Source organism: Neophocaena asiaeorientalis, unplaced genomic scaffold, assembly GCF_003031525.2.
Source record: "Neophocaena asiaeorientalis asiaeorientalis breed wild unplaced genomic scaffold, Neophocaena_asiaeorientalis_V1.1 scaffold599, whole genome shotgun sequence".
NCBI classification, from domain to species: Eukaryota; Metazoa; Chordata; class Mammalia; order Artiodactyla; family Phocoenidae; genus Neophocaena; species Neophocaena asiaeorientalis.
The window spans coordinates 752,043-772,603 of record NW_020173499.1 but is presented as its reverse complement, the minus strand read 5'-3'; the positions used below and the strand labels follow the sequence as shown (position 1 = coordinate 772,603).

The window sequence follows — 20,561 nt, the reverse complement described above, 5'->3', positions numbered from 1 at the left end:
GCAGAAATGGCATCTTTGCTTCATACTGCTTCACAGCTGAGGGGTCGCCAGTCAAAGCCGTGCCTCAGCTGACTTCTTAATACACGATGTAAGCAGGGCCAGAGGTATCACCCTCCCTTTCGGAAGAGGAGGGTGAGCCTCAGGCAGGACAGTGACTTGCCCCAGTAAATGGTAGCGTCAGGAGTCAACCCCAGGGCTGCGAAGCCTATGCCCTTTGCATATAAGTGACAGCCTGGCACAGGGGAGGAGAGCCTGCCTGGCTGCCATGCTATGCCCTTGGAGCTGGGCTGGAGGATTTGGGCTCACACTTCACATTTTCCCTGGCAGTGGAGTCTGGTGTGTGAGGATGATTGGAAGACGCCCCTTACTACCTCCCTGTTCTTCGTAGGCGTGCTCCTCGGCTCCTTTGTGTCTGGGCAGCTGTCAGACAGGTAAGGGTACTGGGCGGGAGGAAGGGTGATTGTCAATTCATTGCCTGTCTTGGGGTTGGACTGAATTTAGGGTATTTTCACCCAGAGAAAGGGAGGCCCCTTAGGCCACCAAGTGAGTGATAGGAGGAACCATGATGTCTCCTCTGTCCTCTGCCCTCAGCCCCTTGCGGGGACCCATTGAAAAGTGGAGCCCTTATATCACCAAACCCCTCGAAAATGTACACTGCTGCCTCCCCACTGCCTCCCCACCCCACCCCTAGCTCTTGGATGCCTTGTGATCTATCCACAACCAGCCATCAGCCAGAGTCAGGGCCAGACTCTGGGGAGTACCCTTCCCTAACAGTGCACCCACCTCCGCTGTGGGTCAGGCCCCTGGCTGGACACTGGGGCCACAGAGCTGACCCAGGCTGGTTCTGGGCCTCCTGGGGCACAGAGTCAGGAGGAGACAGCATCGCAGCTCTGGGAGATGTGCCCTCACTGGCCCTTGAATGTTCTTGTGTATCAGAGCAGGGAGGTGGGAATGCTCAACGTCAGTCTTGGGGAAGGCTTCCCAGAGGAGTGGCTGTCCCTCCCCCAGTCATGAAGCCCAGTGGGACCCCAGACCCAACAGACTGAGAACTGAGTTTGGAAGATGGGGTGGGAGACTGTTCTGCTCATACCTGTGTTCCCTTCTAGCCATTGGACACTATCAGAAAGTCAAATTAAGACTTATAAAAAAAAAAAAGACTTAAGCCAACTATAGTGTCATTAATGGATGTTGCTGGAAGCTACACTTTCCATAGAGCAGTGGTTCCCAATTTGGTATGCACAGTAGAGAATATTTTCAAGTCCCAATACCCAAACTGCATCCAATTGTCTACATCCGGACGATAAGCATGTTGGAAGGCAGGTGCTGGCACCGGTATTTTTTAAAGCTCTCTTGATTCCGGGCGCAGCCAAGGTTGGAAACCACTGACATAGAAGGACTCTTGGTTCTGGATTGACAGAATTCTCATGTTGTTGATGTTAGATGTATCTGCAATCTATACTCACATTCCAGAAATATGATGGCAGCTTCTACCTATGACTCATTCTAAAGAGTAGATTTCCACATGGTCCTTGCATAAGCTGCTCTGTGCTTTTGAGATACAGGAGGCTCAGAATCTCAGAAGTTACCTCCTGCGCAGATGGATGCCTGAGGCCTCACCAAGGAAGAACCTGGGAGGGTATGACAGGAAGGAAGCCTGTCACAGCCTTGAGAAAAACAAAGTCTGCAGCAATGCCTGACTCAGAGTTTCCACATGCCCTTATGACGGTGCTGCTGTGAACTTCACGGGCCATGTCTTGTCCTGTGCTGTACTCTACAGGTTTGGCAGAAAGACCATCCTCTTCGCAACCATGGCTGTGCAGACTGGCTTCAGCTTCCTGCAGATTTTTTCCATCAACTGGGAGATGTTCACCATGTTATTTGTCATCGTCGGCATGGGCCAGATCTCCAACTATGTGGTGGCCTTCATACTAGGTAGGAATGGCTTCTGACCTACAGGGCTCCTTGCAACCCTCTGAGAGGCCTAGGAAGAGGGGGCCACTGGAGAGGGCACAGGGAGTGCTCTTAGCACAGAAGGAAGCACCTCATCTCATAGGCTGTGCTTCCAAAATGTGACCAGCCTCGGGGATATATGTGCTGGTGGTGGAGGCTCTAGCCACAGGTGCTTTGATGGGTCGCAGGCAAGGCAGGCACGCACAGGGAGCCAGCTCCGTGCTGGGCCCTGAAATGTGACAATGAAGAAGAGCTGCAGCTGGTAAGAACCAGCCAGGTAATAACTGAGACACATTTCAAGAACACAGGGCTCGGGAGAGGGACAGACGAGGGGATCTTGAGGGAGAGACAGCCTAGGGGTGTCTTTGATCTGAGCTATGAAAGCTTGAGGTTTCTGCCTGGGCTGGGGCTAAAGGGTGTTCCTGGCAGCTGGGCATGGCCCATGGAGGTACTCAGGGTAGTTGGTGTGCCCAGTACACAGGTGGAGGAGGCACGTGCAGACAGGAGTCCAGTGCCAGCCAGCCATCATTAGGCAGATCTGGCCTCACCCCTAAGTCAGAGTCCACCCCCAGAGCATATCAGCTGCATGCAGGACAAGCCTTACTGCTGAGAGCAGTCCTATCTCCTAGCAGCACCCTTGCTTCTGGAATATCAGGCTGCATGAGGGGGACTCACAAGCTAAAGGTCGTGAGGAGGACCCCAGGGCCTTTACCAGCTTTTCCTGGGAGGCAGCAGGGTGAGCTCCGGGCAGGGTGATAAGGGTCATCCGCAGGAGTGAGAGTCCCCAGCAGGCTCTCTGAGCCCACCTGCTCCCTCTGAGCAGGTGAGAGAAAGGGAGATGGGGGCACATCTGGGATAATAGACACCAATTCCCATAATCTCCAGTGTGATCATATTTCCTTGTTGGCTGTCCCAGTTTGTCCCTATTGTCACAGCGTAATTACCAATAGTGCCCCTTTAATGTAAGTCTAATGATTCTTCTTGTCTCAAAAGTCTGCATCTAGTAAGATGATTCTGGTCGCTTATGAGATTCTGGATGACTCGTTGGCTTTTGAGATCCTGTGTTCTCTTAGTTGAGGGTGTGTACACCCTGTCACATTGCCAAGATGGAACTGTTCAAATTCTACTCCTTTAATTATTTGTGAAGAGCCCCTCTCCACAGGCCCAACCTCAGTGTCTGAAGAGGGAGAAGGGGAGGGTATGCTGAAGCCACACGGTCCCCGCAGAAGCACCCTCTTCAGCAGGCCCCAGCAGGATGAGGCCTCTCTCCTCCCTGCAGAGGGAAGGAGGGGAGCAAGATTTTCTTAAAGAGGGTCATTTGAGGAGAGGACCCAGAAAGCTTCCAGCCAGTGGTACTGGAAACTTGAGATTGGAGGAATTCAGGACAGAAGTTAATACCTCCTGATGCCTGATGGCCCCAAGGACACAGGGCTCTTGGACACAGCAGAGCCTGTTGTTCTCATGGTTTAAACCCTGCAGATTCCTTGTTCCTTTTGATGACCGCCCTATACCTGGAAAGCCCAATGGGTAGCTTTGCTTGGGCCAGAACATACCAGAGACTAAACAGAGGAATCTGCCTGATGCCAGCAGAGCCCTTTAGGAGGACCTAAAGAGTCACCTGAAATGGAAGGGCACAAGGTCATAGTGAAGCCAGAGAAGCCCTGTCATTGGGATCAGGAGCCAGGTGGCGTCTGTGCCATGCACGGCATCCCCCAGGTCCTGCGGAATGGCAGCATTGAGACCTGCCTTTCCAGGGGCAAAGGGTGTTTCTGGAGCCATGGAGCCTCCCCTGTGTGAGTGGATGCGGCCAGGAGAGCCCACCCCAGGCCTCCTGCAAGAAAGTCCCTGCCCAGCTGACCTTGACACTACAACCAACTTCCCTCCCTGCTCCCCATGATGAGACGAGTGAGAAGGCCAAGGGGAAAGTAAGATCTGTAAGATCAGTCAGAACCTAGAGGTACAAGCCAGAAATCGGTGGGACGCTGGGTATAGCAGGCTCCCCATCAGCCTGGTCCAGGGCTGTGGTAGGGTGCTCTGGGAGCCTCCCTGGCTATAGTGTTACTCTACTGTGCTCTGCAGGAAACTGCTGACTTTTGTGCACCGGTATGAGCCTCTTTATACTGGGTTCTCAGGCCTGAACGTTTCAGAGTGTCGCTGAGAACCAACCTGCCCCCTGGAGAAGGCAGACTCGCTCATCAGCGCCTGGGGTAGGGTGGGGTGGGGCAGACTCGGCGGAGGCTGACTTCTGGCAGTGCAGCAGCGCTCTCTGGTGTTCCAGACCTAGCATAGTCAAATTCTGGGTTTTATTTAACTAAAAGAAACCTAAGCTTTGGATCCGGTCTGCGTTTTGTCTGGGCCTTCCCTTTTGCCCTCTAGCCCTAGGGAAGGGTTGGCAAGAGGCTGTGATGATAATCTCCCGTTTTAGGATTCTTCACATTAATTCAGGAAGCTGAATTACTCCCACTCTGAAAGCAATGCAAAAATGCATCCTCTCCTCGCTCTGCTTTTTAACAATTATAAAGCCTGCCAGAGTCACAGGAGACAAGAAAAAGAAAGGAAGGAACGGTGCTACTTAAAGGAACAGAACGTGGATACACCTGGAAGTGAGGGAGCTGCCAGAATGATGCTTGTTCAGGAGGAAGTGACCACTCAGGACCAAGGACACTGGCCCTACCCACAGTCTAGCTCCCCCTCACAATCTCCTACTGTTTCCCAGAAACAACGCCTTTGACCTGTCCACAGCCTCTGGGTGAAATGCCAACGGCATCCTCCTTTATCTCTCATAACCAGCTGCTTGAATTTATTTTGTCTCCTGTCTTGACTGATCCATTAATTCAGTATTTTCCCAGTACTCCTAACATCAACCTCCTCTGCAATATTTGTTCCAGCATGCTGAACTATTTAAAGTTCTGCTTCCTTTGAGGTCTAAATGTATTCTTCCTTTTGATAAGTACATAACTGATGGCATCTTCCTTTATAACTTTGGCTACCCGGAAGCTCAGGCTGTATCAACTATGCAGCCTTTATCAGCCACAGAGTTTTTTAATGGAGATATCGTTTGCATACCATAATGTTAACTCTTTAAAGGTGTATAATTCAGTGGTTATCAGTGTATTCACAAAGTTGTACGATCATCAACTCTACCTAACTCCAGAACATTGTCCTCACCTGCCATTAGCAGTCACTCCCCCACACTCCTCTCTCCCCAGCCCCTGGCAATCACTAATCTACTTCCTGTCTGTGTGGATTTGTCAATTCTGGATGTTTCTGATAAATGGAATCATACAATATGTGGCCTTTGTGACTGACTTCCTTCACTTAATGTTTTCAAGGTTGGTCCATGTGGTAGCATGACTCAGTATTCCATTGTATGGAGATGCCACATTTTGTTCATCTCTTCATCAGCTGATGGACAACTGGGTTGTTTCCACTCTCTGACCAATTTGGAGAATGTTGCTATCAACATTTGAGTACAAGTTTTTTGTGGATCTGTTTTCAGTTCTCTTGGGTATGTACCTAGGAGTGGACTTGCTGGGTCAGGTGGGAATTTTATGTTTTACCATTTAAGGAACTGCCAGACCGTTTGCCAAAGTGATCCATTACATATTTTTGTTCTTTTCTCCAAGGCATAGCTTTTCACCTTTCTTTGTATTTTACTTTAACGTTACCATTATTTTATTTTATTCAAATTATAAGCTACCTCAAAACCTTCAAGGGATGAGGTGGGATATAAATACATTAAAAAGGTGCTGAAATTTGCTGGCAGCCCTCGTTTGCACTGAACTGTGTGAGGGAAGAACCGGGGGGACCCAGGGAGGAGGAAGGACTCACTCCTGTCTGTCGTCAAGGGGCTCACATCTGGTCGGCAGAGGCAGCCATTGCAGTTGTTATAGAGAACGCGGGTCATGGCCTAGGAGTGTTGGGAGGAGCTCCTATAAATTTTCTGGGTATATGCAGAAATAGGAAAGGTTACTTTTACTAGAATGATCTGTGAAAGTTTGTAGAGGAGAGAGAGGAAGCAAGGGAATATCTGCTGTTTTGATGAGAATTCGGAGTATTTTCCGGGGAGCAAAGAGAGCTTCTGCTGTCTTCCACCGGGTCTCTTGGTCAAAGGCACTGTACTTTCCAACATTCCCCTGACATCTGGCACATGTCAACTGTTTGAGCAGGATGAAAGAATTAATTATTCCTGAGTACCTACCACATGCCAGACACTTGACTAGGCCCTTTATCTACATTATCTCAGGCCTCATAACCATAGCTCCATGAAGTAGGACTTGTCAAAGTCACTCTAGTAGCAAATGAGCATCAAGGAGCCCAGGCTCTGCACATGACTAATGGAGGCCACTCCTATCCTAGGGCCCTTAGGTCCTACCCCATATCCTGGCAACTGCACCACAGTCTTGTTTCTTGAGCTGGGGTCTGCAGACCTCTGTTTGTCATTCATGGAGTGGCAGGTCCTGCCTCCAAGTGAAATGGATCCAGTGGTTCCTGGGCTGACTGCCACAGAAGGGCCCTGATCAACATGGTAGTAAGCCTGGCACTCTCTGAGTCACTCCCTCTTGGAGAAAGTGCTCAGATTCTGGTGGCAGTGACGGGCAGTGGGCAAACACTCCTGGCCAAGACATGCCTCTTTGGCTTAGATGTCAGAGTCTCACTCCCAAGTGGTACTCAGAGGCCCAACTAGACCAAGACTAAGTGGGCTTTGTCCTAGGAGTAAAAACCTAGGGGGTAAAGGAGGCCAGGACAAGGATCCCCGGTCAGCGGAGCCAGAAGTCACCAGTCACCTATCTCACTGCCATGGAGTTTCTGGCACCTGCAGGCCGTGAAACGTGTGCAGGAAACAGGCCTCCTCTCCCAGTGTCCCTCAGAGGGGGCTGGTTGGCCTCTAGTGAGTTCAAAAACCAGCCCAGGTGGGGAAAACACAAATCCTAACTTCTAAAAGGCAGGTGTGGCCTCACCCATCTCCCACACGTCTCCACTAGGACCTCAGTTGAAGGACTGCTTGACAGGGCCAAGGCTTTGCTCCCAGGTAATTTTTTTTCCTGGACAGTATCCACAGGTCAAACTGATCAGGCTTAAAACCTGGCTGTCCCACTTAGTACATATGTGTAAATTTAGGCAATTTGCTTCAACTCTTTAAGTCTCAGCTGATAATGTATAAAATAGAAGTAGTATTAGTTCTTATATAATTGTTGTGAAGATTCAAAGAGATAATATATGTAAACACTCAGTCTGGAACCTGGCTCGAAGTGCCTCCTCAAAACACTGCTAGCTATGAAGATGATGATGATGGTGTTCAAGGCAGGGTGATTGTCTGAAAGGTCAGTGAGCAGGAAGTCGTGCTAACAAGGAACTATTCAGGTTTGTGCCATCTGTGTTGCTCCACAGAAAGGCAGAGGGGTAGATTTATGAAGCTTCTGTCCCCCATGGGTACTCTGCAAAGTTAGAACAACTCTGTTCTGGCCTGAGATCCAAGCTTAGAGGGGGAGATTATCCAAGAATCCAGAGGTGTAACTTCTCTCTCTTCTCTCATCAGGGTCATGGAAGTGTGAGGGAGCTCCCTTGGTCTCATGAGTCTACAAGATTCTCACTTGGTCCTGGGCACTTTCTCTTTTCCACAGTCACATCCTCTGCTGCTTCACCTCTGGATCTCTGCTTAGGAATAAATCACCCCCTATTCATTCTCATGTCATAATAATCACAGCTGAAGTGTTTAGAAACCATGGCATGGTGAGTCTTCTTATGGAGTGGTAGGAAGGTCATTAATGAGGTAAGAAAATATCTGGAAACAACAGTCACGATCCTGAAAGAAGTCTGGCCCTATTCCTGGAAATGAGCTTAGAGGCTGAGAAATGCCCTGGGTGGTTAGGGCTGTTGTCTGCAGTCCAGATTGTGAGGGGTACACAATCCTGGCCATTTCTATCAGTCTGGCTTTTAGAAATGGCTGTTCAAGGGGGAACCACTGAGGTACATCTTCAGTTATGCTGAGTGAAGAAGAAGAAGAGAGGTGAGGACAGGAACAGGTAGGAGGTGAGAAAGGAAAACCAACAGAAGTAGTAATTTTACTGCTTCTCTGGAATTAGCCCTTAATTCCTTAGCCTGGGTTCAGGGCATCTAAACACGATTGAAAAACTCTCTCTTGAAAGCTAAGCCTGAATGACCTTCGAATGATCTATTTTGTAATTTCTGGGCTGCTTCTTCTCGGTAGTGGTGGGCAGATCTCAAACAAAAGACGGAGCTGTTGCCATTGGCCAGATCTCCGCCCTAGGGCAGAAGACCAAGAGTGAACTCTGGGTAAAGGGCCTGGAGTTTTGTGACAACAGAAGGAGCTTGTTCTTGGACTCCCTGTCTCAAATCAAGCACTCCAAGGAGCAGGCAACATCTCTGTAAGAAGTGGGGCTGAGCGATCCAGTGTGGTGCTGAGCAGAGCAGGAGCCTTTCCCAGAACAGGGCCAGATGCCAAGTAGTCTTGGACCTTTGTGGTGTTCTGGAAAAGCTCTGCGAGCTCCTTCTGTGTGTGGACAGCTCCAGGGCTGCCGCCTGCCAGGCGGGAAGAGCAGCTTCTTCTTGTCTTTCATTGGGCTGTATGGACTGTGACTGCCTGGGGCTGAGCCCTGGGCACAGTGTAGCTGCAGCAGAATTCAGTTCTGGGTGCTGGGGCCCTGCTCTGTGCACCTCCAGAGCCAGCTGGATCCTCTTTATCATTTCTCAGGGCTCAAGGGTGGCTAAGGGTGTCCTAACACAACTCAGTGACTGAACTCTCCACTGTTTCCGAGAGACCCGTGTCTGCTTATTTACAGTGGAGAATTGTGGGAAAGGCTAAATGCCCCATAATCCACTCGCCCTCAGAAGAGCCCCCCCCCACCCGCCCCTCCCCGGTCTCCTGGGACACCCTTTCTGCTCCTTACCCCGGGGCTCTTACTTTGGAAATGTGGCATCCTCAGAAGAGGTTACCTCTTAGGGCTGGGAGTGATGTTCCTATGACATGAGGAAGCCTTTAAAAAAAAAATCTGTGGCTCCTTTAAAATCTCATGAAAACTCATCCTTCTGTGCGGTGGTAAGTCTTGGGTCACGTCCCACCTTCCTCCACCCTGACCGCTCCTGCTCTGGGCCATGAGGCAAACACCTTTTCCCTTTTCTAAGTGGTTATGTTTTAAACTCTAACTGCCAGGTAATGATGTAAAAAGCAAATATTAAAGTGAGTTAAAATGCTAATACTCCTCCCTTGTTTTGAACAGGAACAGAAATTCTTGGCAAGTCAGTTCGTATTCTATTCTCTACGTTAGGCGTGTGCACATGTTTTGCAGTTGGCTACATGCTGCTGCCGCTGTTTGCTCACTTCATCAGAGACTGGCGGATGCTTCTGCTGGCGCTGACGGTGCCGGGGGTGCTGTGCTTCCCGCTGTGGTGGTGAGTGTGGCTCTGTCCCAGACAGCCCCCTGCTGCGAGCCAGCAGCCTGGAGCCCAGAGCCTGGGGCTGACCGTGGCGTGGGCTTGCTGGTCTCACTGGAACAGGCTGGGGCCTTGAAGCCCAGAGACCGTTTGGCTCTTTGGGGTGGGCCTATGTGCTGGGGTTTGATTCCCCACCATCCCACAAAGCACCATTCTCAGGAAACCCAGTCCCCCTGAGGCTCCCCCCCCCCCCCTTATCTGTTACTGGTGGTGATTGTTTGTGGAGATGGTCTGTTGGCTTTTGTTATTTTTAACTCTGCCCCCCTGCTCTTCTGACACTTTTCTCTCGCTAGGAAATCTTGTTCTCCTCATGGCTACAACTAATGTAACTTCCTCAAACTTCCCTGTCGTGTGATGATTAGCGTCTGAGATGTCACTGTTTATCTGCTTTGTCTTGAAGGGCGAGAGAACTCCTTCTGTTTAATGAGTTGTTAGAGAAAATGTTCTCTTCTCTCCTCCCACTACCCTTCAACCAAATTTTGGCACGTCAGTGTGGGAATAACAAAGTGTTGAGACACTGGCCCCAGTTTCACCCAGTATGGCTATGGGGAAGATTTTAGGTGAGAGAACAAATTAAGAATGATGGAATAAGGTCACAGCCATACCCTTTTTGGGGAGGGATTCCCCATTTCTTTGATTTTTCCATATTTAAGCAAAAGGAAAGGGGATTTTTCCCATTATGGGGTGTGGTGCGCTCTCTCTCTCTCTCTCTCTCTCTCTCTCTCTCTGTCATTAATTAGTCCTGGTTTGGTTTCATGATGTCAAAATCAAATCTCCCAGCAGTGACTGGTTTTACTGAACTGCTTTATCTCTACTGGCTCACACACAATGAAAGTTTCTCTGATCATCTTTTAGAGCTCAGAGGTTAGACTAGCCCTCGTGGTTGCCCTGTCCTGTGGACACACTGCCTGAGGAAGTTTCCTAGAAGGGCCTTCATCTTGCTGCAACTGTTAGGCAGCCGTAGAGGCTGACAGGTAGTACATCGTGACCTTGTTGGACCAGATGGCTCTTGTTAGACCACTCCAAACTACTGTCCTTTTATGACCTCTAAGACTGCTATGATTTACCAGTGCAGATTCTTGGCATGGGTGAGTATGGGGGAGAGAGAACACTTTTTTTTCTTACTTCCCTAGAATTTGAGAGACAGTGTGTTAGAGGTCAGATACTCTTCTGATTTCCTGACCCAGTCTGAGAGCCGGGCAAGTTTCTGGAATGAGAATCAGCCCAGCAGCATCATTACCATCATCATACCCTCCGTCCCTCTCTCCACAACCCCCCTGCTCACTGAATTTATTTTAAAAGATGTCTTGAGTCTCTCAAGACACAAGACAAGATTATTCAAAGGTTAGTTTCTGCCTCTTCCAATGAATGATTTTAGTAATCTGTGTTCTTTGGCTCTAGTTGTCACTTTGGCATAAGAGACCAGTACTTTTAAAATATGTTATAGTCAACTTTATTACTGTATGATTCTACCAGAGAGAGAGAGAGAAAGAGCAAAAATAGAAGGGCCCTGACTGACCATAAGGGATTAGTAGGGATTTTAGTTTGTGGGGCTTGGATCTTTGCCTCAGAACCAAATATCACAGCAAGGAACAGCTCTGATGGGTCAGCTTCTTGAATTTCTAGCACAGAAGGTCCATCCCACAAGGAGCTGCCTTACTCTTTCCCTGAGAAGAGTTGTTCCTCTATTGCCCATGGGCTGGTTGGTAAGTGTTCCTAGCTGTGGGCACATTGTACCAGGGACAGGACTGCCCCAGAGAGAGGGCAACCCGGGGCCAGGACAAACATGCTAAGTGCTTGTCCTGAAAGTTTAACAAGAGTTTTACCATTTTCCTGTAAAAATAAAATAGCTTCTTTTGAACATCTTGTCCTTGAAGGTGGGACTTCCTGAAGCAATGCCCATCCATCCGGGTGGGCTGGGTTGATGTGGGGATTGCTTTGAGCTACTGTGACCTCTGCTGCCTACTTAATATGTATTATAGACTCTCCAGCAACGCCCTTCCCCTGTTCAATTTGAATTAAATCTACCGAGAGGCTATAGTGTACAACCTTATTTGGCCCTCCACTAACTTGAAATGATCAGCTAGTCCTGCATCGGCAGGCGGACTCTCAACCACTGCGCCACCAGGGAAGCTCTAGACTTAATTCTTTATGCACCAAGAAACCATGGCAATTCAAAAGTAGAGATCGCAGCAATCCTGAGTACAGTGGGCTGAAAATGGAGCCACTGCAGGTGGTTTGGGGATTTTTTATGTCTCAAATTTCCTTTAAAAGGCTTGGCAGTAAGTGATCACAGGTACAAATGGACTATGTGTGTAGTGGGTGGGGAAGGAGCCCATAGGTGCAACATGGGGAAAGCTTTGCAACATCTAGCTGACTAAACATTAGGAACCTGAGACCAGCGATGGCACTCTGAGCTTGTAGTAAGAAAGGTAGGATATTTCTAAGAACAACCTGGTTGGGGAAAGATACCTCTCAGAAGTAGAAGTGCCCATGCTGTATATAGTGGCTGTGGGGTAAGACCTCTAATTCTTCACTAATACAGTTGCCAGTAGCCACATGCAACGATTTAAATTAAAATTAATTAAAAGTAAATAAAATATAAAATTCGTTTCTTCAGTCACACTAGTCACACCAGCTCAATAACCACATGTGGTTAGCGGTTGCTGTATTGGATAGCGCAGATACAGAACACCAGTGGAAGTTCTCTTGGACAGCACAGCTCTAGTTACTAAAACGGAGTGGCCTAACATCATCACAGTTGCTACAGGGACCAACCAAGGGATATATTCCAAAAAATGCAGACTGGGTTCATTTTTCAACCCATGTGCTTGTAGTAGGCTAGGGACAGAAGCTGGCGGTTGGCTATTCGATATGTTGTGTTTTGCTCTGAGATAATTCCTATTGAGGCTTTGGAGGGGCCTATTAGTTATAGGAGGACTATATCTGCTACATATAATTTATTTTCTAGGATAACTTAATACTGACAAATAAGTAAGGAAAACAAGAGCTGGCAGAAGATTGGCTAAGCAATTCTGAGAAATAAAGATTAGGAAAAAATAGAAAAATTAAAGTATAATAAATAGAAATAGAAAAATTAGGAAAGAATAGAAGTCAACCATGTTTGAGCATCAGTTAAAAATGTGGATAGATTGTGTAATAAAAAAATATGTTTCTAACTAACACAACATTGTTAATCTACTATACTCCAATATAAAAAATTTTTTTAATGTTTCTAGGCATTAAAAAAATAAGACCACATTGGCTGTGGTCTGGTTTGGGTACTCACTGAGCTGAGAATCTGTTGAGAGCCATGTGGCAGCCCACAGGAAGGTGTCAGTGCACTTAACCTCCTCCTCTGACTGTAGGAAAAGCCTGAGAAACACAGATGCCCTCTTTTACCCAATAAACTTGTGAGCATCACCAGCTGGGCACCAGGGATTCTCCTAGGGATAGACACACTGAAAAGATACTAGACTGTGTTTCTTTTATGAGCCACACCGTCTATGAAGTTGTGGATGGTGTTCTCCAGGTGCCCTGGCTTAAACATACCCAGTTAATGTTACCCCTTATAGTGTGGCTCTGGCTTCAAGTACAACTAATGATCTGTCTTTTGATTTGATCATAACTTTGAAACTTGAAGGTGATTTTATTTATTCCTACAAATAATGGAAATCTTATGAGGCCTCCCTCTTGATGTTCTTTAAAAAGACAAACTAGAATTTTACAAAATAAAAATTATTCGGGGGCAACTTACAGTTGATAGCATCAACCTTGCTACTGTGAAAAATTATAAAACATTCAAATGAATTTTAGGTTTATTCCTGAATCTCCCCGGTGGCTGATATCCCAGAGAAGATTTAGAGAAGCTGAAGATATCATCCAAAAAGCTGCAAAAATGAACAATGTAGCTGCCCCAGCGGTGGTTTTTGATCCTGTGGAGGTAAGGATTTGCACATGTTTCCTCCTGAGATCAGTTATGCATTCTTCTTCTTTCAAAGTCTTCTTTATTTTTTAAAATTTATTTATTTGTTTGTTTGTTTTTGGCTGCGTTGGGTCTTCGTTGCTGCACACGGGCTTTCTCTAGTTGCAGCGAGTGGGGGCTGCTCTTCATTGCAGTGCGTGGGCTTCTCATTGCAGTGGCTTCTCTTGTTGCAGAGCACGGTCTCTAGGCACGCGGGCTTCAGTAGTTGTGGCACATGGGCTCAGTAGTTGTGGCTCGCGGGCTCTAGAGCACAGGCTCAGTAGTTGTGGCGCACGGGCTTAGTTGCTCCATGGCATGTGGGATCTTCCCGGACCAGGGCTCGAACCCATGTCACGTGCATTGGCAGGCAATTCTTAACCACTGTACCACCAGGGAAGCCCCAGTTATGCATTCTTGATTATGGAATTTAATTTGATTCAATAGGTTTTGAGTGCCTATTATGTACCAGGCACTGTTCAAGGCCTTAGAGACAAAATGATGATGAAGTTCTGAGCCCTCCTCAAAGGGCTGTGGACCAATTAAGTGCAATAATATATGTAAACTGCTTAGCATATAGCAAGTGTTGATTAAATATTAGTTTCCTTCCCTTTTGCAAGTTTATCTCCAACTTTTTATTGGTCTTGCTCCACACCATTGATGCAGCTACATACTGGTGATTTTTGAATGTCCAGATTAAGAGGGGAAAATGTGTTTGAGGGGGTATTCCACCCATGGGCTCCCCACTGTACTCTGAATCTTACCAAAGTCTGCTGGGGAAGCTGTACATGTCTTTAGTCTTGCTATGTTGTGTCTAGAACCTTAAGGCCTGAGAGCACAGGCTGGAGGATTCACCCCTGCAGGCAGGAGGCCACGAGGAAAAGCAGATATTCAGTGGAAGCAGATTCGCTTCCTGCCAGTCAGTGAGGATTCACAGTGTCCTTGGCCATGCCTCGTGCCAGCTCCTAGAGAAAACAAGAAAAATTAGAGACATAAGGAGCACAGAATGTAACCAAGAGTGTTAAGAGGATTAGATGGAAGGTAAGTGATGACATGAAGGAGGAAGTCCCCTAGGAGTGGACACTGTGAGCCAGCAGAGAAAGAGAGTAGAGTGACTCAGGGTTGAAGAGGCAGGCCCAAACAAGGGAGGACACTTAGATGGATGGAGAGGATGGGGCAATGGCACTCCTGGCCAGAGGGTCAGGAACTGCTCAGGACACCTCAAGAAGACTATATGCTTCTTAATCTTTATGCTTGCCCCACCCCAGGACTTTGGAGGGTGGCGAGCACGCCAGTGCTCCACCCTGAGGGCTTCCTCCATTCCTGGCCTTTGCGATCTCTGACAGAAACAGATACCCTGGTGATGGCTGGAGGATTAATTACAGTGGCTATGAGCCCAAGCTCTCAGAAGGCTGCCAGAACAAATATGTCTTAATCCTTTGCTCTTCAGATCAAGAATTCCATTCCCAGCCTTGGTCAATATAACTGGATGCCTGATCCACAGGTCCTGTCTGTGCCTGGTACCACTCCCAGAACCTTCCAGGAGGACTGCTAGTTCCCAGTAGTTTATGCAGGGGCTTTCTTTGTTGGGATAACAGGGTTATACTGCCAGGGGCATGTTCTAGAGTTGTACACTCCACGTAGTACAGAAGCAAAAAGGTAACATGGCTGTGAGCTGAATGAGGAGGTGTCTGTTTTCGGAAAGAAGGATGCTAATATTTGGGAAGCACCTGCTACAAGGGCAGGTCTGGCACTCTTCCTTCCTTTGTAGTAAAAATTCCTTCCTCAGCCTCTTACTGAACACACATAATAGGGCCACAGAGTCATTGTACTTTATCCTGAGGAGATAAAAGGCTCCACCTCAGAGCCCTGTAACTTTTTAGTTTCAATTCTTTTTTTTAAATTGAAGCATAGTTGATTTACAATATTGTGTTAGTTTCAGGTGTACAGGAAAGTGATTCAGTTATATATACATATTTTTTTCAGATTATTTTCCACTATAGGTTATTAAAAGTTATTGACTGTAGTTCCCTATGCTATATAGTAAATCCTTGTTGCTTACCTATTTCATGTATAGTAGTTTGTATCTGTTAATCCCATAACTCCTAATTTATCCCTCCCACCCTCCTTCCTTTTGCCGTTGGTAATCATAAGTTTGTTTTCTATGTCTGTGAGTCTGTTTCTGTTTTGTATGTAGATTCATTTGTATTATTTTTTTGATTCCACATATAAGTTATATAATATTTGTCTTTCTCTGTTTGACTTATTTCACTAAGTGTCATATTCTTTAGATCCATCCATGTTGCTGCATATGACAATATTTCATTCTTTCTTATGACTAGTATTCTATTGTACATATATACCACATCATCTTGAGCCAGTCATCTGTTAATGGGCACTTGAGTTGTCTCCGTGTCTTGGCTATTGTAAATAGTGTATTGATAGTTTCAATTCTAATAAGCTTGATTATCTAGATTCCTAACACATGGCAAGTTAACTTCAGGAAATTAAAAGTAAAGGAAGGAAGCCCATCAACAGCGGTATGAAATTGCCACCAACCACTGACAGCTCACATCTTTTCCTCAATGGTGCAGTAATTATAGTAATAGTTAAAATGTATGGGGCATCTACCATGGTTCAAGTACTATGCTAAGATTTATATATATGATCTCATTTAATCTTCTCAACTCTTGATTATTATACCCATTTTACAGAGAGGTAAACTGAGGCTCATAGAGGATAAATAGTAACTTGCCCAAGGTCCCCTAGTTAACCCATGTGTGTTCTGACACTGAAACAACAACAGGACAAGTATTAAAAGCAGATATGGACCTCAAAGCAGTTTGGGGCTATATGGCGCTACCCACTCAACAGGTCCTAAGGCTCAGTGTGATTAAGGTCACCCATAATGATGCCCATGAGTGAAGGCAAGGCTGTGTTAGCAGTCAGGCTTTATATAAAGAGACAGTGAAGCCAATGTTATATATTTTAAAGGCTTCTGTCTAAAATGGGCCACAAACATTTTTAAACGTTATAATAAGCATCATATATTTAGATGCCCTTATTCCCTGCAAATTCCAGACTTCTGAGCATATTGAAAGTGATGTGAGACATACATGCATAAGAATATATTGTCATAGCCAAAGATACTTCCTCACCACCTCTCAATCTCATGGTTGTGTGCATTACTTTAACAACAGGAGCTATCCCCCGTGAAGCAGCAGAAAGTTTTCATTCTGGACCTGTTCAGGACTCGGAATATTGGCACAATAACAATTATGTTCTTGCTGCTATGGTAAGTAATAAGAGATCTGGAAATGAGACATACAGAATGTAAATATACAATTGATTTTCTTTAATTCAGGGGACAAGGTCAAGGCCTGGGTCTTCCTGAGGCAAAATTAAAATTTTAGAATTCTAAGTTATTTGGAAAGGCTTCAATTTAATTCATGGAACTGGATACTGAAAAAAAATGTCACAGGGAACAATATTTAGGTCTGCAATACTGTGACCCACTGGGAAATCGTTCCCTGCTCCTCCTAGAGTTACTGGGATTAAAACTAATGATGTTCCTGATGCCTGAAGCTGAGACGCTAATTCAGCTCCTGCTTCCAGAAGCTATACTGAAAATTAATCAGTGAACTTAGAATACCCTGAATCCCCACTGCCTGCATTGGAGTTTTGACAAGCTTTTTATACTTGCTCATAGGAATCTACCAAGTGATTTTAAGGCCTAGAAATAACGAACTGACTTTGTAGGCAAGATTTAATAATGTATCTGCCAAGAAATTAGGAAGAAGACAAAAAGAACATGCCTACCCCATGATGGCAGCACAAAAAATGACGGTAATCAGAACAGGTAGAAGATGGTGGTGTGGAAAGATGCAGAGTTCACGTATCCTCACAACTAGGGTGTCTGCCAGATGCTGGTGGGGGACCCCAACACCCAAGGAGATGGGAAGAACCCCCAAGTGCACCAGTAGAACATGGGAGGACTGAGCAGGGGAAGGAGAAGTGGAGGCCAGACAGGACTGGCACCCCTGAGGGGTGGCTCAGAGTGGGGGAGAGGTTCCCACGCCTGGAGGGACCCTCGGGGGCTTGGATCAGGGGGAGCACACCCAGCGTTTCCCCTGCTGAATCGGCTGGGGAAGTCTGCCCAGCTCTCGAGCCAGGTCCTATGCTCTCAGAGGTCCCCTCCAGGCTGGGTTGGTCCTGGGGGTGTAGGAGGGAGGCTGGAAGAGAACAGGAGAGGCAGCTGGGAGGGGCCCTCCAGGATGGGAGGAGCAGAGGGTATTTGCCCTACCCACTCAAGCCCAGGAAGCCTGCTGGGCTCCCAGGTGGGTTCCCCCATCCTCTGAGACCAGAGGCGATGGGCATGCCTGAGCCCCACCCCCAGTGCCCCCCAGGGCCTTTTCCAGCCCTGTGGGTCCTAAGCATAGGCCCTGCCCACTGCCCAAACCTTGCCCCTGCTTAGGCCCTGCCCTCCACATCCAAGGCCTTTTCCACCTTTTTTTTTTTTCTCCATCTCTTTTTTAATATCATGGCTCTGTTTTACCTTCCGGTTGTTGTTTCACCTATATATTTATTTTTATATTTTTTCTAACATATCTGTCAGTTTCCTAGTCTAATTTTATTTTCTACTTTGTTATAGTTGTTTTTTGGGGTTTTTTTTGCCATACCACGCAGCTTGTGGGATCTTGGTTCATGACCCAGGGGTCGGGCCAAAGCTCCTGTGGTGGGAGCTCCAAATCCGAACCACTGGACAAACAGAGAACCTCAGCCCCCAGGGTATATTTATTGCAGTGAGGTCTCCTGGAGGTCCTCATCTCAGCACCAAGACCCAGCTCTACCCAACAGCCTACAAACTCCAGTATTGGAAGCCTCAGGCCAAACAACCAGTAAGACAGGAACACAATCCCAGTCATAAAAAAAAGGAAAAAAAATGAGACAGCAGAAAAATATGTCACAGACAAAGGAGCAAGGTAAAAACCTACAAGACCAAATAAATGAAGAGGAAATAGGCAATCTACCTGAAAAAGAATTCAGAGTAATGATAGTAAAGATGATTCAGAATCTCGGAAATAGAATGGAGGCACAGATTGAGAAAATACAAGAAATGTTTAACAAAGATCTAGAAGAACTAAAGAACAAACAAACAGATGAGCAACACAATAACTGAAATGAAAAATACACTAGAAGGAATCAATAGCAGAATAACTGAGGCAGAAGAACGAATAAGTGAGCTGGAAGACAAAATGGTGGAAGTAACTGCTGAGAAGCAGAATAAAGAAAAAAGAATGAAAAGAATTGAAGACAATCTCAGAGACCTCTGGGACAACACTAAACGCACCAACATTCTAATTATAGGGGTCCCAGAAGAAGAAGAGAAAAAGAAAGGATCTGAGAAAATATTTGAAGAGATTATAGTGGAAAACTTCCCTAACATGGGAAAAGAAATAGTCACCCGAGTCCAGGAAGTACAGAGTCCCATACAGGATAAACCCTAGGAGAAACACACCAAGACACATATTAATCAAACTAACAAAAATTAAATTCAAAGAAAATATATTAAAAGCAGCATGGGAAAAACAAAAAATAACATACAAAGGAATCCCCATGAGGTTATCAGCTGATTTTTCAGCAGAAACTGCAGGTCAGAAGGGAGTGGCAGGATATACTTAATGTGATGAAAGAGAAGAACCTACAAGCAAGATTACTCTATCTGGCAAGGATCTCATTCAGATTCGATGGAGAAATCAAAAGCTTTTCAGACAAGCAAAAGCTAAGAGAATTTAGCACCACCAAACCAGCTTTACAACAAATGCTAAAGAAACTTCTCTAGGCAGGAAGCACAATGAAGAAAAAGACCCACAAAAACAAACTCAGGGGCTTCCCCGGTGGCACAGTGGTTGAGAGTCCGCCTGCCAATGCAGGGGATGCGGGTTAGTGCCCCGGTCCGGGAAGATCCCACATGCCGCGAAGCGGTTGGGCCCGTGACCCATGGCCGCTGAGCCTGCGCATCCGGAGCCTGTGCTCCGCAATGGGAGAGGCCACAACAGTGAGAGGCCCACGTACCGAAAAAAAAAAAAAAAGAAACAAACTCAAAACAATTAAGAAAACGGTAATAGGAACATACATATCGATAATAACCTTGAATGTAAATGGATTAAATGCCCCAACCAAAAGACACAGACTGGCTGAATGGATACAAAAACAAGACCCATATATAAGCTGTCTACAAGAGACCCACTTCAGACCTAGGGACACATAAAGGCTGAAAGCGAAGGGATGGAAAAAGATATTCCACGCAAATGGAAATCAAAAGAAAGCTGGAGTAGCAATACTCATATCAGATAAAATAGACTTTAAAATAGACTGTTACAAGAGATAAGGAAGGACACTACATAATGATCAATGGATCAATCCAAGAAGAAGATATAAAAATTATAAATGTTTATGCACCCAACATAGGAGCACCTCAATACATAAGGCAAATGCTAACAACCATGAAAGGGGAAATCAACAGTAACACAATAATAGTAGGGGACTTTAACACCCCATTTACACCAATGGACAGATCATCCAAACAGAAAATAAATAAGGAAACACAAGCTTTAAATGACACAATAGACCAGATAGATTTAATTGATACTTATAGAACATTCAACCCAAAAGTGGCAGAATACACTTTCTTCTCAAGAGCACATGGAACATTCTCCAGGGTAGATCACATCTTGGCTCGCAAATCAAGCCTTGGAAAATTTAAGAAAACTGAAATCATATCAAGCATCTTTTCTGACCACAATGCTATGACATTGAAAATCAATTACAGGAAAAAAACTGTAAAAAACACAAATACATGGAGGCTAAACAGTACACTACTAAATGACCAAGAGATCACTGAAGAAATCAAAGAAGAAATTTTAAAAAATACATAGAAACAAATGACAATGAAAACACAACGACCCAAAACCTATGGGACGCAGCAAAAGCAGTTCTAAGAGGGAAGTTTATAGCAATTCAATCTCACCTCAAGAAACAAGAAAAATCTTGTTTAATAAGATTTAATAAGATAGATTTAATAAGATTTAATAAGATAATAATAATACGATTTAATAATTGGCTAGGTACAATTTTCCAAGACTGAACCAGGAAAAATTAGAAAATATACACAGACCTATCACAAGTAATTAAA

The 20,561-nt window shown here is 45.9% G+C and overlaps 1 protein-coding gene across 4 annotated transcripts in view; it reads left to right on the top strand.

Annotated features, from left to right (window-relative positions):
- LOC112401377 (solute carrier family 22 member 4) overlaps positions 1–20,561 on the top strand; it is a 46,442-nt gene that overhangs the window by 15,350 nt on the left and 10,531 nt on the right. The window contains exons 2-6 of one of the 4 annotated variants that reach the window (XM_024747604.1): positions 328–431; positions 1,778–1,932; positions 9,261–9,363; positions 13,222–13,348; positions 16,567–16,661. In XM_024747604.1, the coding sequence (XP_024603372.1) occupies positions 328–431; positions 1,778–1,932; positions 9,261–9,363; positions 13,222–13,348; positions 16,567–16,661 (584 nt within the window). Of the gene's footprint in view, positions 1–327; positions 432–1,777; positions 1,933–9,191; positions 9,364–13,221; positions 13,349–16,566; positions 16,662–20,561 lie in introns of all 4 variants that reach the window. The other 3 variants (XM_024747603.1, XM_024747602.1, XM_024747605.1) reach the window with 3 other exon arrangements.